The 21554-nt window shown below is 45.6% G+C and overlaps 1 protein-coding gene across 2 annotated transcripts; it reads right to left on the reverse strand.

Moving 5' to 3' along the window:
- Positions 1-406: 406 nt before the first annotated feature.
- LOC121874575 lies at positions 407-7852 on the reverse strand. Of its 2 annotated transcripts, XM_042378772.1 has the most exons (8): positions 7550-7852; positions 6416-6523; positions 5404-5559; positions 5043-5169; positions 2856-3044; positions 2344-2560; positions 1649-1838; positions 407-743 (listed from the first exon to the last, which is right to left on the reverse strand). In XM_042378772.1, exons 1-6 carry the CDS (start codon positions 7621-7623, stop codon positions 2471-2473), a joined length of 744 nt encoding a protein of 247 aa, XP_042234706.1. In that variant the 5' UTR covers positions 7624-7852; the 3' UTR covers positions 407-743; positions 1649-1838; positions 2344-2470. The 2 variants fall into 2 exon arrangements, with proteins under 2 accessions (XP_042234706.1, XP_042234707.1); XM_042378773.1 differs by lacking the exons at positions 407-743; positions 1649-1838; positions 2344-2560 and adding an exon at positions 4446-4590 and having other exon boundaries at positions 2917-3044.
- Between the last annotated feature and the right edge of the window lie 13702 nt (positions 7853-21554).

Consider the following 21554-nt stretch of genomic DNA (forward strand, 5'->3'; position numbering starts at 1 on the left):
GGCCCCAAGTCCTAAGTGGCCTCAAGTCCTAAGGGGCCCCAAGTCCTAAGGGGCCTTAGGTGTTCCATTACAATACTAAGGCTTAATGAAAATATTATCTAGAGGTTCCATATTTGGTTATCTTTAGTGATAACATTGATCACATAAGATAACAAGATACCATTGACCATACACGATAACAAGTATGATAGCACATTATATTGGTGAGTGATAGGAGAACATAACACTTATTCACAGACAGACTGACAAACAGATATACAGTAAAACAGACAGATAGTTAGACAGACAGACAATAAAGATTACTTCTAAACGTTAACTTTTATTCTTTGGTGACACATATTATAAGAATTGAATGAATGGTGTAACGATATATTTCTCGTACACACACACACACACACACACACACACACACACACACACACATTCTCTCTCTCTCTCTCTCTCCCTTCAAGAATTTACTGAAGTTCTTAGGGTAAGATAGTTTAAGTTTTATGAGAGACATCTGGTGAGAATCTGATAGCCACTTTGTTAGATGGGGTCCTCATCATGGTGCTGTGAGAGACATCTGGTAGAGAGACACTCCTAGGAACCTTAGAGATGGTAGACTAGTTGATGTCCTCGTCTTGGTGTTGTGAGAGACAGCAGGTGAGGATCTGGTAGAGAGACACACCCAGGAAGAGAGAGGCTAGAGACTCCACGTTGGATACAAGCTGTACACTGCTGTATGACCAAGACTCCAGGATCTGTAGACGAGAGAGGGAGAGATAATACTGTAATTCTCAAGCTAGAGTGAGAGAACAAAGAACGAGGGAGAGATAATACTGTAATTCTCAAGCTAGAGTGAGTGAACAAAGAACGAGGGAGAGATAATACTGTAATTCTCAAGCTAGAGTGAGAGAACAAAGAACGAGAGAGAGATAATACTGTAATTCTCAAGCTAGAGTGAGAGAACAAAGAACGAGGGAGAGATAATACTGTAATTCTCAAGCTAGAGTGAGAGAACAAAGAACGAGGGAGAGATAATATTGTAATTCTCAAGCTAGAGTGAGAGAACAAAGAACGAGGGAGAGATAATACTGTAATTCTCAAGCTAGAGTGAGAGAACAAAGAACGAGGGAGAGATAATATTGTAATTCTCAAGCTAGAGTGAGAGAACAAAGAACGAGAGAGAGATAATACTGTAATTCTCAAGCTAGAGTGAGTGAACAACGAACGAGGAGATAATACTGTATAGAGGAGAGACAAGAACGGATAATTTGTTGCTAGAGGGAGAACAGAACGAGGAGAATATAATTCTCAAGCTAGAGGAGAAAAAGAACGAGGAGAGATAATACTGTAATTCTCAAGCTAGAGTGAGAGAACAAAGAACGAGGAGAGATAATTGTAATTCTCAAGCTAGAGTGAGAGAACAAAGAACGAGGGAGAGATAATACTGTAATTCTCAAGCTAGAGTGAGAGAACAACGAACGAGGGAGAGATAATACTGTATTCTCAAGCTAGAGTGAGAGACAACGAGGAGAGAAATAATTCTCAAGCTAGAGTGAGAGAACAAAGAACGAGGAGAGATAATATTGTAATTCTCAAGCTAGAGTGAGTGAACAACGAACGAACGAGGGAGAGATAATACTGCAGTTCTCATTATGGTCACCTGGTTGTACATGGGTCTCTCGAAGGCGACCTCAATGTTGTTGTCTGCGTCAGTTGTGTCGGTGGTGGTGTAGTGCAGGACGCGGCAGGTCTCGGGGCAGGAGGTTAGGCAGGCGGCCTCTACCTCACTCTGGTTGGCCAGCGACCCCACCACGGATGCTGTGTACTTGGGAAACTTCACGTACTGCTCTCTGTTGTTGGTATGGGAAGGATGGGACGTTAGGATGAGGTCACACACACACACACACACACACACACCTTTACGGAGGACAAAAAGCTTATCAGAAACTAATAAAGTTCCTCAAAAAGGTAATCAAAAACATTGTGTCACTGATGGGGAAAGTTTGTATAAAAGAGTAAATGGAAAGAGAATATTAAAAAAAAAAGATGATTAGAAATATTGGCAATCAGATAAGAAGCTTGGACAGAGGAATATATCGGGAAAACATTATTGTGTGACGTGTGTAAATGGCAGGCGAGGAGGGCCGTGTTATTAGTGAGTCTTGGTGCTTCAGTTGGCAGTGACAGTGAGCGCCTAGAACAGGGTCAGTGAACACCTAGGACAGGGTCAGTGAACACCTAAGACAGGGTCAGTGAACACTTAGGACAGGATCAGTGAACAGGGAATACAAGAGTCAATTTTTTACAACAAACAACACTTAAAGATATGAAGCAGCACAGAACCACGTTGTTGACCTGGAGCAGAGCTTGGCGGAGGACCAGGGAGTGTAGGGGAGGCGGCAGCTGTGTTGGGTGACGGCAGCGAGGGCAACACACCGCTGTAGACAAACAGCCTGCGATCCTCCCTCCACCTCCGCCTCCGTTACACACGGCAGCCGCCAGACTTCAGACGGTCGTACAGGTCCAGCGACACGCGGATCCTCGTCTTCACCTTATTGGCCGTCGGCACCAGCTGTGAGAAAACCCATTAAATGAACTAGTAAATCCTTCGCGGCCCCATCTACCTACACCTCGACACATATATGTTCTACCACATCAAGTCTTCGTAAACACAGTTAAAACAGTACAAGAAATTCCCAGAGCGAAAACCAGCCAGAGGTGCGAACAGTCATAAATGTGTCCTAGTAACGTGTTCAAGTTTGCTTCGGTCCTCCCTGTTACTGTGTCTCACCTCAGTAATAGTGTCCGTGTGTGTGTGTGTCGAAGCTATGGCACTGATCTTCACTACTACTAAAGCCGTAACTCACCTGGGTAGCAGTGATGCCGTCCATCAGGAGGGGCGGGTGTCCTGGTGGGTGGACCAACACGTACATCTTAAAGTGTTCTTGGTAACACTTCCAGTCGTGGACGTACTTAGGCTTGAACCTGTCCTCGGCTGGCCAGAAATACTTGGCATCTGTACACCTCTCGACCCCATTGTACTCACGACTCAGTTTCTGGTGAAGGTCATGTACACTTTACACACGTACAGTACTGTTCACTTACACACGAAAAGGTCATAGATGTATATTATCATCAATCAAGGCGACTCATTTTCTAGAAAGTCTCACATGTATTAGTTAATCAGTCATAACTATTGGCTTCTTCTCGACCACCTTTGTTTACACTTTTACGGTTCACTAATAATAATGGTTGCCCTCGTGTAGGAGGGATGGCCGGCCAAAGGGCCACCTAGGCGTGAATTTGTTTAAGGTGTAGAAGCTGTCGCCAACACAACAACCACACCCTGAGTTAACGAGCTGCATGACCCAGTGTCAAGGAATAATCCGAGAAGACCGGACAACTCGCCAACTGCACTAGCTAACCATTACCCCGGAATACGATCCGCAAATAAATTAACATCCAGTTTCCCAATTACTGCTGGGTAGACAGAGGCAAATGGCGTAAAGAAACTTGCCCATAGTTCACTACACTAACAATGACTGTCCTATATCAATCTCGAGCTGCAGTGCGTCCCCGTCTTTAGTGAAAATAGTGAGGGGGTCGGATCCTAGTCAGTGGTATATGCATACCCAGATTTAGCGTAAATAGAATAAGAGCCGAACCCAGGCTGTGGTAAGTACCCGGCTTTAGTGTAAAAGAGAGTGAGAGCCGGACCTGGGCCAGAAGCCACTTCCTATGAAAACAGCGCCATTTTCTCCAGGTCGTTGCAGCTGGGAACAGGGCGAAGCAGCACATATTTTCTTCCTAACCTTGCCTATGCTTTCTCCACTTTCTTTGTTTATGTCTATACTTTAATCTATGTGTTTTCTTAACTTTACTTATTTATTCTAAACTATATAAATCCGTTGACCTTTTCCATCTTTAATTTTCTTCCTTTATTGTTTTTCTGTTAACTTTATTTGTTTTCTTAGATTTACTTATTTATTCATATGTCCGTCATCCACTCATCCGTAAACTCCCAACACTCCTCGACATCTCCTTCAAAACTGGCCTCTCAATTTCGCTCAAACTTTACAACATTGTTCTCAGGTCGCCTCTCACCCCGTGTGTCCAGTGTCATCACTCTTAGTCTCTCTCCGTTTTCTTTATTCCTTGTACTTTCGTCTGATTGGTGAAATTTCTAAAGCAGGCAAAGCAAATATGACTAAGAGGCGAGGGTAGGGTAGGGTAGGGGTAGGTTAACGAGAGGATATAAAAGAGAGAGAGGAAAGGCGGAGGAATAAAGTGAGGATGAGAAAGAAAACAAAACGAACGAACGACTGATAAGGGGAAGGTTATGAGAGACAAAAGGAGAGAGAGAGAGGCGGGGGGGCACTGAAAGAGAGAGAAGTGAGAGCCAGAGAGAAGTGAGAGCCAGATGAGTGAGTGAGAGAGAGAGAATGAAAACCGCCTACCTTAAGCTGGAGAATGAAGTAGGTGTGGGCGGACGAGGCGGTGGGCGGGGGTAAAGGTGAAGCAGCGGTTGAGGGCGGAAAGGGTGGGCTGGAGGGGCGTATCGTGGGCGTCGCTGTCTTTAACTTGATACGTCTGACCTGCGAACTGTTAGAGAGGTGGAGGTATAGGGTCATTATCTTGGTTCATGACCTTACCTGACCTCACCTAACCTGTTTTATGAGGTAGTTTGAGAGATTAGAATGAGGTGAGTGGTGAGGTGTTACTCTTGAGGGAGGAGGCGCTGGTGGTAGTAGTGGTACTGATGGTAGTGGTGGTAATGATGGTAGTGGTGGTAATGATGGTGGTGAAGGTAGTGGTGGGAGTGATGGTAATGGTGGGAGTGATGGTAATGGTGGTACTGACGGTAGTGATGGTACTGACGGTAGTGATGGTACTGACGGTAGTGATGGTAATGATGGTGGTGAAGGTAGGAGTGATGGTAATGGTGGGAGTGATGGTAGTGGTGGTACTGACGGTAGTGATGGTACTGACGGTAGTGATGGTACTGACGGTAGTGATGGTAGTGATGGTAATGATGGCAGTACTGTGGAACTGACCTTGTAGGAGATGAAGAGATCAGAGGGTCTCCAGGCTGCCTCTTCCCATACCTGGTCAAGGTCTTGGTCCCACGCAGCCCCTGGTAGCTCCCACAACAGCTCCTCGTACACCTGCATCCACTCACACCTGTAGCACATATATGTCATACATAAGACAACTACTACTCCACCACACCTGTCGTACACGTACAAGTTTGTGTCATATTATTTTTTTTTTCTCTCTCTCTCTCTCTGTTATTGCGCCGTGAATAAGTCGAAAAAATGCCTCGTCTGACTGTCACTTTAACTAAAAACGATCATGCATACCAAACCACGTCACGTCCTAAAGCCTGCGATCACACACACACACACACTCACTAACTTCAGCTTGTAGTAGATGCCGTTGTAGACTCTGACACAGTGATGCGAGAAGTTGTATTTCACACCAATATCCTCCAGACGTTTAGGGTTGAAAGGTGGCCACATACAGACGGTGACTCCGGGAAACACCACCTCCTCCAGGTAACGTGACTCATAACTGCGGACAGGCGGATCATTATTGGTCTACACGTCTCACCTACAGAAGACAGTATCTCACCTGCAGAAGACAGTATCTCACCTACAAAAGACAGTACCTCACCTGCAGAAGACAGTATCTCACCTACAAAAGACAGTACCTCACCTGCAGAAGACAGTATCTCACCTGCAGAAGACAGTATCTCACCTACAAAAGACAGTATCTCACCTGCAGAAGACAGTACCTCACCTACAGAAGACAGTACCTCACCTGCAGAAGACAGTACCTCACCTACAGAAGACAGTATCTCACCTACAGAAGACAGTATCTCACCTGCAGAAGACAGTATCTCACCTACAAAAGACAGTACCTCACCTGCAGAAGACAGTATCTCACCTGCAGAAGACAGTATCTCACCTACAAAAGACAGTACCTCACCTGCAGAAGACAGTACCTCAGCTACAGAAGACAGTACCTCACCTAGAGAAGACAGTACCTCACCTACAGAAGACAGTACCTCACCTAGAGAAGATAAGTATCTCAAACCCACAGAAGATAAAAGTATCTCACCTACAGAAGACAGTACCTCACCTATAGAAGACAGTACCTCACCTACAGAAGACAGTACCTTACCTACAGAAAACAGTACCTCACTTACAGAAGACAGTATTTCACTTACAGAAGACAGCACCTCACCTACAGAAGACAGTACCTCACCTATAGAAGACAGTACCTCACCTACAGAAGACAGTACCTACAGACAGTACCTCACCTACAGAAGACAGTATCTCACCTACAGAAGACAGCACCTCACCTACAGAAGACAGTACCTCACCTGCAGAAGACAGTACCTCACCTACATATGACAGTACCTCACCTGGTAAACACAGGGGAGGAGGCGTAGTCCTGCCACTGGAGGAGCGCCATGGAGCAGAAGATAACAGCACAAGGGACCACCGCTGCCAGCCGCCACACTCTCCCAGTACTCCACCCACAGACACACAAACACACGGTCACAACATGCTCATTAAACGGAACGATTATCGTAAGGATTTATATATCTGTTTAATCTGTCAATCCCTGTCCGTCCGTCCGTCAGTCTGCCCGCCCGTCCATCTGTCCGTCCGTGAAGTATTTAGAAGAGAAAATGTCACCTTGCAAATGTGTTCTCTCTTCCAAATATTGATTGAAGTTATGATGATGAAGGAACAGATCAATAATTGGATTTTTTTTTCTTTCTGGCTCAATTATTGCGTCAAGGGGTAAGCGAGACAATATAAACTAGGTAATAATTTTAGTGGTGACAAACATGGCTCGCAAAGTTACCATGTGGACATAACTTATAAATGTCTCTTATATTTATCTACTTCACTCTTTCCAACAAATAAAATGTACAGTTATTTTTTTAGGAAGGTCTGTATTATGTTGGTGATAATTAGTTTAACCATAAATAATGTTAGAGAATATCTAAAAAAAACTTATACAGCATGGGAGGAACGAGGCTAAAAATGAGTGGATAAAGAAAATGTTTAGACAAAGAAATATGATAAGAAAGTGAGGTTTACCAAAAAATTAACAAAGGAATGTAGACAGGCCATGAAAGGTTATTTAGAAAGGATATACGGGGACATAGAAGTGATGACAAAAGATATAATTTAGGATATGTACACAGAGAGATTAAACAAATGAACCAGAATAAAGGAAATAAATGGGGTGAGACTATTAAAAACAAAGACAATAAGATCCTATTTGAGGCAGAAGAAGTAAAAGAGAGATGGGAAAAGTATGAAGAGAGTGAAAAATAGTTAGAGAATTTACCTACAGTTCATTCCTGCAATTGAATCAAATCTCTCAGACCTGATATTTGCGAGGCGAGTGTACTGACCGCTACACCATGGCTCACCGTAGACCTGGGCCGGGAGGTGCTGATACAGGCGTGGTTTCAGTCGAGTATCTGTGGTAACAATGAGAAGAAGTCGAGTGATGGTTTCGTTTCACGTTCTCAACTCACCTACTGATGTCGTCCCCTGCAGGTAGTGTGAGAGTTTTCCCTTCAGAGGGCTGAGGTCTGCTCCAGGCTGACATGTTGAAGGGGGTGATGGGGAGGTAGGCAGGTGGTGGCTGCTGGCACTGTGCGTGAGGGAGGTGGTAAGAGGCTCGGGTCCGACACACGGTGGGGCTCTTGTCATCACCCGGAAGAGCGATGCTGATTGTTTCATGGTGTAGTGTGGGTGTGTCATGGTGTAGTGTGGGTGTGTCATGGTGTAGTGTGGGTGTGTCATGGTGTAGTGTGGGTGTGTCATGGTGTAGTGTGGATGTGTCGTGGTGTAGTGTGGGTGTGTCATGGTGTAGTGTGGGTGTGTCATGGTGTAGTGTGGGTGTGTCATGGTGTAGTGTGGGTGTGTCATGGTGTAGTGAGGACGTACCATGGTTTACTGTGGGTGTATCGTGGTGGAGGTAGTTGGGGCTTATTCCCTCAGGTGGGGTGTAGGTGGCTGGCTGTACAGGCGGCCTGGGTGGCTGTGTGGAGTGGAGTGGGTAGTCTCGCCTTCTGGCTGGGCGGCGCCGTTCTCGCAGCCAGTCTCCTACCCTACACACACACACACAAGATAGTGTTGTTGATTATAATAGTGAAGACAAAAATTAAGAAATCCTACAATATATATATATATATATATATATATATATATATATATATATATATATATATATATATATATATATATATATATATATATATATATATATATATATATATATAAAGGATTCATTTATTTCTTGATACTTAATACTGGATTTTTTTTTAAGAACAAATTATTTTTTTTTTAACATATTCCCAGAGGTGAGTTTTTTCTTCTCCATATTCTATGTTTACATTAAAAGTTTTTAGGGCATCAGTGTGCAGCTCGTGTTCCAGCGGCTGTTATCGGCGGGTCCTCTTGCCAGAATCACACATTTTAGTGACGGGTTGTTTTAATTTTGCCGGGGCGTCCCTGGCAACACACAACACGGCGGTAATGGTGAGTTTGGCCTGGATTTCAACGGCTTGGCGGCAAAGTTTTAAGTGTCCATGAATAATCGAGACCGGGCTCGACGGTGACGACAGTACAGTGGCATTTTGTTACCTGGTGATTACTTACCTGTGAGCGGTGGAGACGACGACGGCGGCGCAGAAAGCGAGAAGAGCTCCTGCGTCGTGGAGTAGTGAGAGGACTGAGAACCCGAGATAGAGACCAATGGCGCCCCCTACCTCACAGATGGCCCGGTTCAGGGGCCACACCAGCCGCTCCTGCGTCACCGTGTGGGGCGACCCGTCACGACCCACCCGCACCGGGCCCTGTGTTGTGCATACTGCCGCGTCACATGTTGATCCATCACATATTATATATACGTTGTTGCGTCATTTATAGTATGCTGCATTCCAAATAATTCTTGCGTCACATATACACGGCTGCGTCATATATTGCTATGATGTACTTTGCTATGTCACTTATACATTACTACACCACATACGCATGATGCGTCACACATATACTACTGTATTACTTGTTGCGTCATACGCTGCTGCGTCAATCACTCCATCACACCCATTTGCTTCACACACGCTTACTGCACCACATACTTATAAAGTGTCACTGTTACCCATTCATACGGTGATTTTTTTCTCTCACGTGGAGGAAGAAAGACCTACCTGGTTGCCAGATTCAGAGTAGAATGGTCTGATGTTGAGGAAGACTCTTTCACACTGTCTAAGGCAAGTCGCCGCACACTCTCCCCTCGCCTCCGCCATCTTCCTCCTGTCCACAGTCATTGATCCATTGCGAAACTCCCCGACGGTACACTGGTGCAGGTCCTCCCCCAGCAGGTAAGGTGGCGCACACCCGTGGTCGCGGGCCAGACTGGTGAGGATACACTCCTCTACACAGTTGCTTTGGGAGTAGCTGGAGGAGGAGGTGCAGGGGGCAGCTGGCGTGTCTATGAGGCGCCTTACGGTGTAGGATATGACCAGCTCCCTCAGGCAGCCAGAGTGTTGATAACAGTTCTTGTCTGGACCAACCTGCCACAGGTTAACATTATCAGGCCTGACCAGGAGTGGCGAGTCTCCCCAGGCAGTCACCTGCACACTCACCAGCCTCAAGGTTCCCAGGTAACCCAGCCATAAGCACTCCGTCTCGGGATACAGGTGAGAGCAGTTGAAGTTTTCGTATACATTAGTGGTGACAAATGTGAGAATATCTTGGTTGGTGTTGAGTGTTTCGTTAGTGTACTTGTAGCAGGTGTTAAGGCTGGTCACGACGGGCTGCCAGCTCTCAGACTCTCCCACTAAATCTTGATTAATAAGCAGATGCTGAGGTAATGTGGTAGACTCCCACACCTGCCGGACACTCAGGTTTGACGACATCCCATCAAGTTCATTCAAAAACGGCCACATCATCTCGTCCAACTCACACACCATCACTATCAAACCTTCATACCTGTCTCGGTCTTCCATACAGGATTTGTTGGTGTTGTTGAAGCCAAGCTGGACCATTTTGATGAGGGAGAAGGGCACCTCACTACACATCATCACCTCTGGGTCTTTTACTGCCTCCCGCGCCAACGATATCTGTGTTGATGTTGGGTAACTGAGGTATGATGACAGAGTACCTGAGGAGTGTATGAAGAAGGCCACCCCGAAAGCAGCGTACAGAGTTACGGTGAACCAGAGGTGTAGTCGAGAGCTTGGTGTTCCACCCCACAGTGTTGCCCAGTGAGACCCGCCAGGCTCCTCAGGTGACTCTTGACCAGAGCCTTGTAGTTCAGGAATTAAGGAATCATGCACTCTAGCAGCATTTTGTAATGAGGGATCTTTTGGACACCGCGAGAGTGGTGAGGACTGGCGCCGTGATGACTGTAGCCTCTCAGTGTGTGTTTCCTTTTCCTGAACCAACTGCTCGGGGACCTCGGCTTTGGAACTCCTGAAATAAACAAGCACAAGTTCCTCATCAATAAATGTGAAGATCAGAAGTGACTTGGATGATCTTAGGAAGGATAGGACGCCATAAGACTTTGGGAAGAAGCAAGACTCGAGGAGTTCAGGAGCGTGAAGCAGTGTGTCTGTTACGGTACAAGTGGTTGATAACATCGGGAAGTGAGGTTAATCAACTTTTAAGAGGACATAAAAATGAGAAGAAATTGTTGAAATTGATATACAGGTAGATGGATTAAGAGGTGAAATATGTACTGTACATAAATAACATCAACACTGAGGGAGACAGAGAGTAAAATGAATTAAGGCAATAAGAAAATACAAATTTTGTGTCATTACAGAGAGAACTAAACAAAGTGCTCTGGAGTCCTAGTTACTAGCACTGTACTGTGAAAGAGGCTGCGAGTCGATACATTCTGTAGGTGACCAGATATAAACTTCACCTCTGACAACACAGAAGTTTGAAGCGCTTCCATTTTTTATAGATGTTGAGTCCAAAGGTCACGATAGCCATGGCGATAGAGAAGCCGCAGGTGCCCAGCCAGAGGCCCATCCCGCCTCCCACGTCCGCCAGGAAGTTGAGTGAGGTGTAAGCCCTGCTCTCCACCACCCGCTTGTGCAGCATGGTGGCCATCTGCACTCTAACGGAGGGGCCACCGTCGTTCTTTATCTCCTGTTGGCTCACGTAATACACACGCCGCTGACATGAGGTACCGCAGTGACCGCACTTCAACCACCACTCCAATTCGCTGTGTAGGGCCTTATACTCCGCATTCCACAGTACATCCCAGGCCGCCATGCTTGGGCACGAGATGTTCTCCCCACCAGCCTCCACCGAGCAGTTGGCGAAAGATATGATCTCCTGAATGTAACACAGACGGAGGCAGCGACTATAATAGGCCGGTGTCTTGCAGGCTCGCTTGGGAGTGTTCTTGATCACGGTGTTGTCATATTGCAACCTCAGCGTCAAGGCTTCCTTAACTGCAATCTCCAGTGCTGGCTGCAGCATCCCCGGTACTGGCTCTTCGTCGGCAGCGTGAACCATGATGAAGAATCGCTGATCTCCAAACTGACGGTGATACTGCAACAAGCGCGTCCCACAGTCAATGTCACAGTCCTTCATCACCTCCTCACAGGAGTGCCAGGCCATGTTGGGACATCCCGTCACTACGTCTTCGGAGACGAATCTAACGTCAGCCACATCTACGTCGGCTTGGTGAAAACTTACGTTGGGATTCCAAGTGTAACAAGGCATCGACGCCAGACTGACTCTGACCCATTCAGCCCTCAACATCTCCCCAGCCCACTTTACCTCACTGATCATCTCCTGGGCGGTTAACTCAATGTCTCGCCAGACGAAGGGCTCGAAAGGCTTGAGATAGCCCCTCAGGGTGTACAGTGTATTGAAGACACAGTCGAACATATCGGTACAGGAAGTGTCGATGCCACCACGCACCAGGGCAGCCACACTCCACGGCTTGTGAGGGCACACGGTGATGGCCACCGCTGGCACTGCGTCCTCATCTGTCACTCGCATCGAAGAGTAGGTTGAAAAAGACAGTAACTCCTGGAAAGAGATCGACAATTGGAGCGTAAAAATTGCAAGACAGATTATGACCGCTATGCCCTGCCAGAGATCCTGCCATGCTTGACCTACAAGTCGGCCTCCTCGGTGTTCCTCCTGGCCCTGAAGCGCTTGACTTTTTTCCTTCATTATTATGTTTATGGACCTCCTGGCCAGTGAATATGTGTTTACTTCAGTGAACCTTCATGAGTAAGACGCCAAAATGACTGACGGCAGAGTGTTAGGTGAGGGTGTTGCCAAGACCACTGCTGGCCTGCGACTGTACCGTGCCTTCACTACTACAGTACTACGGTACTGCCGCCACCACCATCACTACCACACACCACCACCACACACGCTACCATACCCCACACACACAGCACCATACCCCACACACACACACACCACCACTACCACGCATCACCCTCACGCACACACACACCATCATCTTTTATTTGATTATTTCTTTATAGGGATAGAAGTTAGAGTCAAAACAAATGACTACTACAGGTACGGCCCCACAGGCGTACCCCTCTCCCTCACCCGCGACCTCGACTGTCACTTGTTTACGAGCGTGTTGGTGTCAGACTCGGGGTATTTTCTATGAGGATAAATGACTCTGTTCAACCATTCACTGCCCGGCGCCTTCAAGTCGTGTGAGGAAGGCAGGATACTGTAGCACAACGCGACCTTTATAAGTCTCGCCTGCTGGATATAGTTACTATACTCTTGTAACTCTATCATACTGGTACCAGTTACAATTACTACGGTCCAGTAACTCTATCATACAATATACTGTCACGACATACGTAAAACAGAAGACACAGGTGTCGTAAAGATCATCTACTGTGAACTTCTTTGATAATGGAAGGTGAAACGATAATTTTCTCTCTCGTGTACGCTATAATGTAAGGCATGGTCCAGTCAGATCCCCATAGAGTACAGCTTATTGTCAAACTTATGAGTAAATATCTATACTCACGGTAACTCGGCGCTATATATAGTCTGGGTCATATAATCTGAGTAAGTTAGTAAATGAAAATTGTATATTAAAGTTCTTCTCGTGTCTGTGTGTTTATATATATATATATATATATATATATATATATATATATATATATATATATATATATATATATATATATATATATATATATATATATATATGTGTGTGTTTATTTATTTATTTATTTATTTATTTATTTATTTATTTATTTTTTGCAATATTTCGTTGGGTCGCGAAAGTTTAGCGGTTAAAAATAATTGTTTTATTTATTTTGTTTTTGTTTTCAAGGGATAAATATAATTTCTCTGCCACAAATTTTGGAAGATATCTAATCAAAGACATAAAACTCACCCCCCATTAAACTCGTGATATAGTTCAGTAACGCTACTCTAAATCTTTTTTCTGAATACAAGGTACACCATCATTATCATTCATCAGTAATCATAAATTCACAGGATCGTTCTAACTGGATTTTCCTCGCCTTTACCTTAGAGAGCTTTACCTGTTAATTCACACGCCTCGCTAGATTTGAAGGTTGAGTTGAGTTATAAGGTGAAGCACAGTCATCCCGGAGCTACACGTTCACCGAGTCGGAGGAGTCGTAAACCTGTGTGTGTGTGTGTGTGTGGTATAAATGTATAGCGGGTGTAAACTACATCAAAAGTGACCATTTGTTGTGGCTTAAAGTTAGTACGTCATTGTGAATCTCTCTCTCTCTCTCTCTCTCTCTCTCTCTCTCTGAATTATAATGTAGTTATTCATAAATGTAATGTAAAAATCCGAGGTCTTATATAACGTCCATGGATTCACTAATAAGTGAGAAATAATATTTACTTTCTTGGATCACGTGAAGATTAGCCCCCAGCTTATATCACCTAATGCTTAAACACCCTAACATTTACCTAACCTAACCTAGCCTAACCTAATCTAACCGGGGGCTAATCTTAAGGTGATACGATTTCTTTTAGAGTCAATGATCGGAGCTACAGGTGGTAAGACGTTAGTATTTGTAAGTCTTCCAATAACATAAAGTGCCCTAAAACTCGTGCCCTAACACTCCTGCCCCAGCAGTGATGCCCTAACATTAACACGTAAAACACATTACTCATACACGCGACAACTATGGTATAGCAGATTTGAGTTATAGTGCATGTTGCGGTGGTGGAAGGTCTCTCTCTCTCTCTGGTTATTGTCAACCCGCTGGCCACCGCCTTACTCAAGCGTGAGGACCAAGGAGTGACGAATGGCGTGGGCGCGTCCAGAATGGCTACCCGACAACAGTGACTAATTCCAGCTACCTCAGACTACCTAATAATATTTATGGGTGAGGTGATACCGTACCATAACTCACTAAGGTCTCTCACACTGGAGGATGCGTCAATATATCGCCTGTTGGTCCTTACACTGAATTGAATGTTATGTCTTCACGGAGGATCTCTTGAGTCGCGTATATCCATGGTTCATTGTGTGCGAGGGGCGGTGGGGAGAGATGGATGTTCGTGAAGAAGGACCTTTATTTGAAATGGTTGTGAGGTTCTGTATTTTTATTTGGGGGTAATTTTTATTTATTTATTTATTTATTTATTTTATTTTTTTGTATTTGAGGAGGAGGTCGGTGGGGGGAGGGGGGTAAAATGTCTGTATGAATACACGTACACATACACATCTATACGCACATGCATAAACCCGCACACAGACGCACACACCTACGTATACATCAAGCTACATACAGTATACACATAACCCTACACAAACACATACACACATATCACTGCTTCGGTCCTCGACAAATAACGGATCACCTGAAGATTAACCTCTAAGCTTATTTCACCTTAAGATTAACCACCCTAACTCTAACTATCCTAACCTAGCATAACCTAACCTAACTCAACTTTCCCCAAGCAGCGTTAGGGTGATTAATCATCAGGTGAAATAACTTGATACTCAACTGTGAAAAGAAAATACACCAAATTCTCAAGAAAAACTAAACAACCTGGAGAACGGCCACTAAACCAACCAACCAACCACCTTCATACCCGAGGAAACATTATTGTTCCCAAACCAAGATGGATGTTACTGCTCGCCCCCCGCCATTTACCACCAACTCCACCTGGGACCCCTCGATGGCAGTAATGAGGCGCTTGAAGCTTTTTATTCTCAATTCTTTTTCCAGGAAAGCCTAGAGAAGCGTGACTACGGAGGCTAATACAACAATACGAGGATGATATTGTTCCCTCGTTACCACCGTAATATAAGACGTCCACCGAAGCCCCCAGGACCTAACGCATTCGTTATCAAGGAGTAGTACTTCTTATCATCTCGGTGTGCTGTTTATAGAGCCACATTCTTCTTCTTCTTCTTCTTCTTCTTATTATTATTATTATTATTATTATTATTATTATTATTATTATTATTATTATTATTATTAAAGAGATTTTTCATTTATTCTTTCATTTCAGCGATATCTGATATCTATGAATTAACTGGGAACACACTGTAATTTGACCAGGAAAGGAATTTCTAGTTAACATCTTACACATATATTTCACTAAGTATTCCTTGGAAGTTCTGAGGAAATATTAAGATTGTTGGCTAAACGTTTACAAGACGTGGCAAACGCACTACTACTACTACTACTACTACTTTGCTGTCACTCGGAATCGAGTATGACGATCATCCAGCTATGACACAATGATACAAGCTATCAAGGATGCCACCCAGGTTGGTAAGTTCTGAGGTGACTAAAGAGGCCGATACGGGACCGGCAGGGTCGATCACAAATGTTGCACATGTGGGGGGCAACATCTAGTGCGGGAGAGGCGGCGGCAGCGTCTTTTCGGCGTTGGCGCCTGTCTGTCTCCTTATGCAGTCGGGCTAACTCATAAGTATTGATACCTTCTTGTGTGATGATCCTCCAAGCGTTACTGTGTGGAGTAATCGTCTCCCAGGTGAGGGGGTCGATTTGTCACTTTTTCAGGTTTGTCTTAAGACTATCCTTATACCTTTTTAATTGCCGGCCAGCGTTACGTTTACTATTCGTTAGGTGACCATAAAGTAACTGCTTTTGCAGTCTACTGTCGTCCATGCGGGTAACATGGCCAGTCCAGCGTAGTTGTTCATGGATAATGGTAGCCTCGATGCTCCTACAGTTGGTGTCAGCAAGAATACTGGCATTTGTTCTCTTGTCATCCGAGCGAACTCGGAGGATGGAACGTGGACTACTTTGGTGAAAGTTTTCAAGTGCCTTGATGTGCCTCCTGTATGTAACGCATGTCTCGCTGCCATATAGCAGGGTGAGAGGATCACTGCTTGATATACGTGTAACTTTGTAGATAATTTCAGCTCTTTACAGCTGAAGACACGATTTCGGAGTCTGCCAAGGCTTGAGATGCACATCTGATCCGATGCTGAATCTCTTCATTGATGTCCGCGATGGAGGACAGGTGGGAGCCGAGATACCGAAAGTGGGTAACATTAGAGAGAGCTGGCCGAAGTGTGCATACGCATCTGCGTAGGTGTTCAGGATCTCCTGTAGGTCGCGTTCGGTGTGAGCGACAAGGGTGAGGTTGTCTGCATACTGAAGCTCAGTAATGGAAACTGTCGACACCTTTGTTCCTGCCTGGAGTCGTCTTATGTTGAAAAGACCCTTCATCCGGTACCCGATGTCCACCCCACCGGCTAAATAGGTGCTGGAACGAGTAAGGAAGGCAGCCAAGAAAATGAAAAAGAGAGTTGGTGCCAGTACACACCCTTGATTAACCCCTGTTTGGATGGGGAAGAACTCAGACTGGGTGCCATTGTGCAGGACACTGCCGTTCATGTCATCGTGGAGTTGCCTCATAATGGCAATGAATTTTGGTGGGCAGCCTAAGCGGCTACGGGTCCACCAGAGGGCTTCCCCGTTGACTGAGTCGAAGGCCTTGGTTAAGTCGATGAAAGCCATGTGTAAGGGGTTTATATTTCAGTTCAATGATTGTTGGTACAGTGTTGTTCAGTGTTGGGTTTGTTCTCTGCATATGAAGCAGGTGTTGCTCATGGGTAGCTCGAATCGAGTCATAATAGTGCGGAGTGTGATCGTGTGGCTGGTCACTTGGCTCCCTTCCTCTGACCCAGTTGGTCACTTGCTGCCTGTGAGTATTCCATATTTATTATCGTTTGTGGTTTATGATGTTATTTTTGTCTTAAGAGTGCCTTGTGTAATATGTTTGTTAATTATTATGTATGAACAACTTAGTGTGTATAAATCTTGCAAATGTAATGGCATGCTGACCGTTACTACCAACTTAATAGGACAATATTCTAAAAGTACTGTATTGTTTTGTTTTTTGGCACCCCCCTACATCCTTGTGTAAGGTGAAGTGCACAAGCGTTTACAGCGCCCAACAGGGAAGCATGCTAAGTTCATGCTTACCTTATGTCTCATGAGTTAAGGGCGTAGAAGACCTGAAGAGTCAAGGGCGTAGAAGCCTGAAGAGTCAATGGTTTATGTCATCAAGTTATTGGAAGCTCCAACAACTCCCTGAATACGAATTCGCAACTTTCGATTTACAACAGGTACCTACTTTACTGCTAGGTGAACAGGGACTAATGGGGGCTAGGAAGTAAGTCCAAACAACTTCCACCGGAAGGTGCTGTATTGTTGCAGCTCTTTTTATTCATGGTCACGTTGGTGTGAGCGGCTGCACTCCTAGCCCTGTATGTCAGCACGCCAGCAAGGACGCTGTCAGCCCTAGCCTCTGTGCTGTTCCTCCTGGATCCATTCTCCAGTACCTGTGCCGGTTAGGAGGATACTTGCTCTCCAGCGCCATTTTTGTCGAGGAGAAGGCCCCTATTTACCACCTGTTCTGTGTTGATATATATGACCCCATGCTTCACATCTAATGTCTACACTCCCGACATCTCTTCTGACTGACAGTCCGGCACTCCTATACCTACATATGTTCATGTGTAAATGCGTGTAAATAGAAATATCGTGTTACAAATATCCTTTCGCGTGTTCAATATCCTTGGTGAAAGTGAAAGTGTTCCACCTGACAGTAATCTTGAAAAGAACCAGAGGACATTAACATCTAAAGCCTCGACACCATGTACAGGTCATGACGCTGTTCTCTGCACCTTTCCTGTATCTGATGTGCAGCAAAGATCATGTCAGTGGTGCCACATGATGGTCTAAAGCCAAATTGAGATTCTGGGAGGAGGTTTTTCCGCCTTTTGAAGAAGTCTGTTTAGGAGAGCTCAGGCGATAATCTTGCCAGCTACGGACAGCAGCGAGATCCCGCGGTAGTTGCCACAGTCTGACCAGTCTCCATGTTCTTGTAAATATTGACGATGGAGGCGTCTTTAAGAGCTTGGGGGATTTCCTCTTTTCCTATATTCTCCAGGAAAAAGTGGAGATGGCTGGTAAGCAGAGGTCCTCCTGCTTTATACACCTTGGCCGGGATTCCATCAGGCCTTGGGGCTTTGTTATTTTTCATCTGTTTGATGGCAGTATCTACCTCATCCAGGGATGGAGGATAGCTGAGGTGGGTCAGCTCTGGATGCTGAGGAACCTGCTGGGTAGTCAGGACATCCACATCAGTGTTTCAGTTGAGCAGTGAATGGTAGTGGTCTTTCCACCACTGAAGGACTTCATCGTCTTTAATTATGGAGTTACCGTCTGATGAGCGAAGGGGGGCTGCGCCATGAGTGATTGGCCCATAAAATGTTTTAGTGAAATTGAAAAATTCGTGCATCTTGTGCTGATCTGCAAATTTTTGTGTTTCACATATACTTTATTTTTAAACCAGTCGTTCTTTAGATTGTGAAGTTCCCGCTGGGCCGCCGCTTTCTCCTTGTGGAAAGTATCAGTTTTGGTCCGAGACTGAGGGTTGTTCTGCCAGTCAGTTAGAGCAGCACGTTTATCATCGACGAGTACATTGATTGCCGGGTCATTTTCATAAAACCAGTCCTGGTGTATTTTTTCGATCTGGCCAAGGGTCTCTGCAGGTTTTTGTCATGACAGTATCGAGAATATCCCACTCGGCACTGGGGTTTGGGTTATTTATTGTCAGGTTGCTTATCAGTCCCATGTTAAGTGAGAGCTTGGCTCTGACGAGCACATGACCAGTGTCGCAGTGGTGTGAGCCACGTATGGCACGTGTGATGAGGACATCTCGGGGATCTCTTTCTCTGACAATGATGTAGTCAATGAGATGCCAGTGTTTGGATCGTGGGTGTTGCCACGAACTCTTGAACTTGTCAGCCTGCCTAAACAAGGTGTTGGTGATAGTGAGGTTGTGTGCAGCAGACTTGCTGTGGAGTAGGCCATTGGGATTACACTTGCCTAGTCCATTTCTCCCTATGGTTCCCTGCCAAATGTCAGCATCTCTCCCAACTCTGGCATTGAAGTCACCAAGGAGCACAACCTTATCTTCTCTGGGGATAGGGGTTAACCTTCTGTCGAGGTCGGCATAAAAGGCCTCCTTGATGTCATCCTCTGCATCCAGTGTTGGGGCATATGCACTGATGAAACAGGCATGATGTGAGTGATTCAGTGGGATTCGGAGTGTCATGAGGCGCTCAATGATCCCAATAGGCATTTCGGTTAGCCTGTGTAGGATGCGTTGGCAGATGGCAAAGCCAACTCCATAAATGCGGTTTCTCTCCGCAGCTGGCTTACCCTTCCAGAAGAAGGTATAGCCTTACCCCCGTTCTGTGAGTTGACCCTCGTCTGGGTGTAGGGACTCGCTAATGGCTGCTATGTCGATGTTATACCTAGCCAGCTCTTTTGCCACTAGGGCAGTTCTTCTTTCAGGAAGCTCATTTGTGTCAGTATCCAGAAGGGTCCTGATATTCCATGCAGCGACCATAAGAGGTTGTATAGTTTGTTTTTGCTTGGATCTGAGATTTTGATTGTTTTCGACCGCATATGGATGACCTTACTGGGTGCGGTTGCCCAGTCAGGTTGTTTTTTTAGGCGGGCTATGTTTAGGGCACCTTTTCTATCCCCTCCCCAGGTGGGGTGAGCAGAGTGGCTCCTTGAAAGGCCTGCTCAGTCGCACAGACAGGACCAGATTGCACTGCTGCCTAGATCCCAGCGCATAAACGATCATCTTATCTATGCCTTCCATGTGCAGAGTTGTGACTAGAGACTCCCGGCAGTCATCACTGCCTGTCCCCGTTGTCACTCGTCCGTCGCCATGGGACTTTTGGGGGTATAAGGTTTTCGATGATGATGAGAGGTATGGTGAGCTGGATGATGGATGTGCGTGAATTGATTTATGTGGTGAAGCAGGAGTGCAGGCTGCAACCATACATCTTGGCTCTCCCTTTTTCTGATCCAGTGGTGCAAGTGTTAGAACGACTGGGGAGAGGGAGAGTTGCAATGAACTGCCGATAGCCAAGTTTGTTGGGTTTCGCCTTAGTAGCCTGTCCATCAGACATTGCCTTCATCAGTCGGTGTAGTCGTTTTGTTCCCATGGAGGTCACCTCTTCCACCTATACCGCCGTTGGGGACTTGTTGGAGCTCTGTAAGCATGTCTGCCTGATGCGGGGTTCCACCGCAGATTTTTCGTTCGGGGTTTACTCCCGTAGCGTTATACCTACCAAGGTTAATCCGCAAGTCAGTGGGGCAATACGCCGTCCCTCTGGGACCCAATGCTACTCTGAGATCCCCTGCTGGTCTAGCCTGGGCCCACAAAGCAGGACGTGTCCACATCCCAGTGGGCCTATGCGCCGCCCTCTGGGGCCCACTGCTACTCCGAGATCCCCTGCTGGTTTAGCCTGGGCCCACAAGGCACCCAGTTACCGTGTGTTGCCACGAGGAGGCACAGCAGTAGTCTTGATGGTGAAGAGGCTGTGTACTGGCAGGGGAAAACTTATGCAAGTTGCTTCCCTGTTCGTCACGAGGGCTAGCCAGCTGCGGTAGCTGAAAGCGTGAGGGAGCAAGCAGTGCTTGCACCTTAACACTAACATAATGCTGCCACACTAGACGCATTACACCATCCTGTATACGAACACACACTGACAACAGAGTAATGTAAAAAAATCCTGTGTTTCTTTACCTAGTCTTACATCACTCTGTTGTCAATGCGGTTTCTGTATACTGTTACCAAATGACAGCTGTAAGCATGTTGATAATAGTAGAGAAAAGTTTTCCTATCTGGTTTAAATATATATATATAAGCGTAACTGGATCATTAATGTGAGTTGTGGACAAGACGTTTTGATTGTTTTTTGTTTGTTTTTAGAACAAAGCCGATATAGGAAAACTAATGCAAAGTATGCGAAGTCAAGATGAGTTGTCAACGGGTCGATGACGGTCAGCTGCACGAGTCAGTTCTGGGTTCATTGCGATATGATTTATACAACGCGGCTTGGTTTACAGAAAGCTATCATTGAAAATATGTTCCATTACAATACACATGCGACAGACAATGAGAGGGCTGATGTAATAAGTATAAATATGGCATGCGGTGACGGGCAGAATGATATAAGCG

Source organism: Homarus americanus, unplaced genomic scaffold, assembly GCF_018991925.1.
Source record: "Homarus americanus isolate GMGI-L3 unplaced genomic scaffold, GMGI_Hamer_2.0 scaffold34360, whole genome shotgun sequence".
In the NCBI taxonomy this organism is placed as follows: domain Eukaryota; kingdom Metazoa; phylum Arthropoda; class Malacostraca; order Decapoda; family Nephropidae; genus Homarus; species Homarus americanus.

What these genes read in the sequence shown, in the direction of transcription:
- LOC121874575 (XM_042378772.1), bottom strand. Translation starts at nt 7,623, where the DNA reads ATGTCAGCCTGGAGCAGACCTCAGCCCTCTGAAGGGAAAACTCTCACA. An exon ending in GCAGGGGACGACATCAGTAG is followed by an intron (nt 6,524 to 7,549) that starts GTGAGTTGAGAA and finishes CTGTGGGTGGAG; the next exon opens with TACTGGGAGAGTGTGGCGGC. An exon ending in GGCATCTACTACAAGCTGAA is followed by an intron (nt 5,170 to 5,403) that starts GTTAGTGAGTGT and finishes TATGTGCTACAG; the next exon opens with GTGTGAGTGGATGCAGGTGT.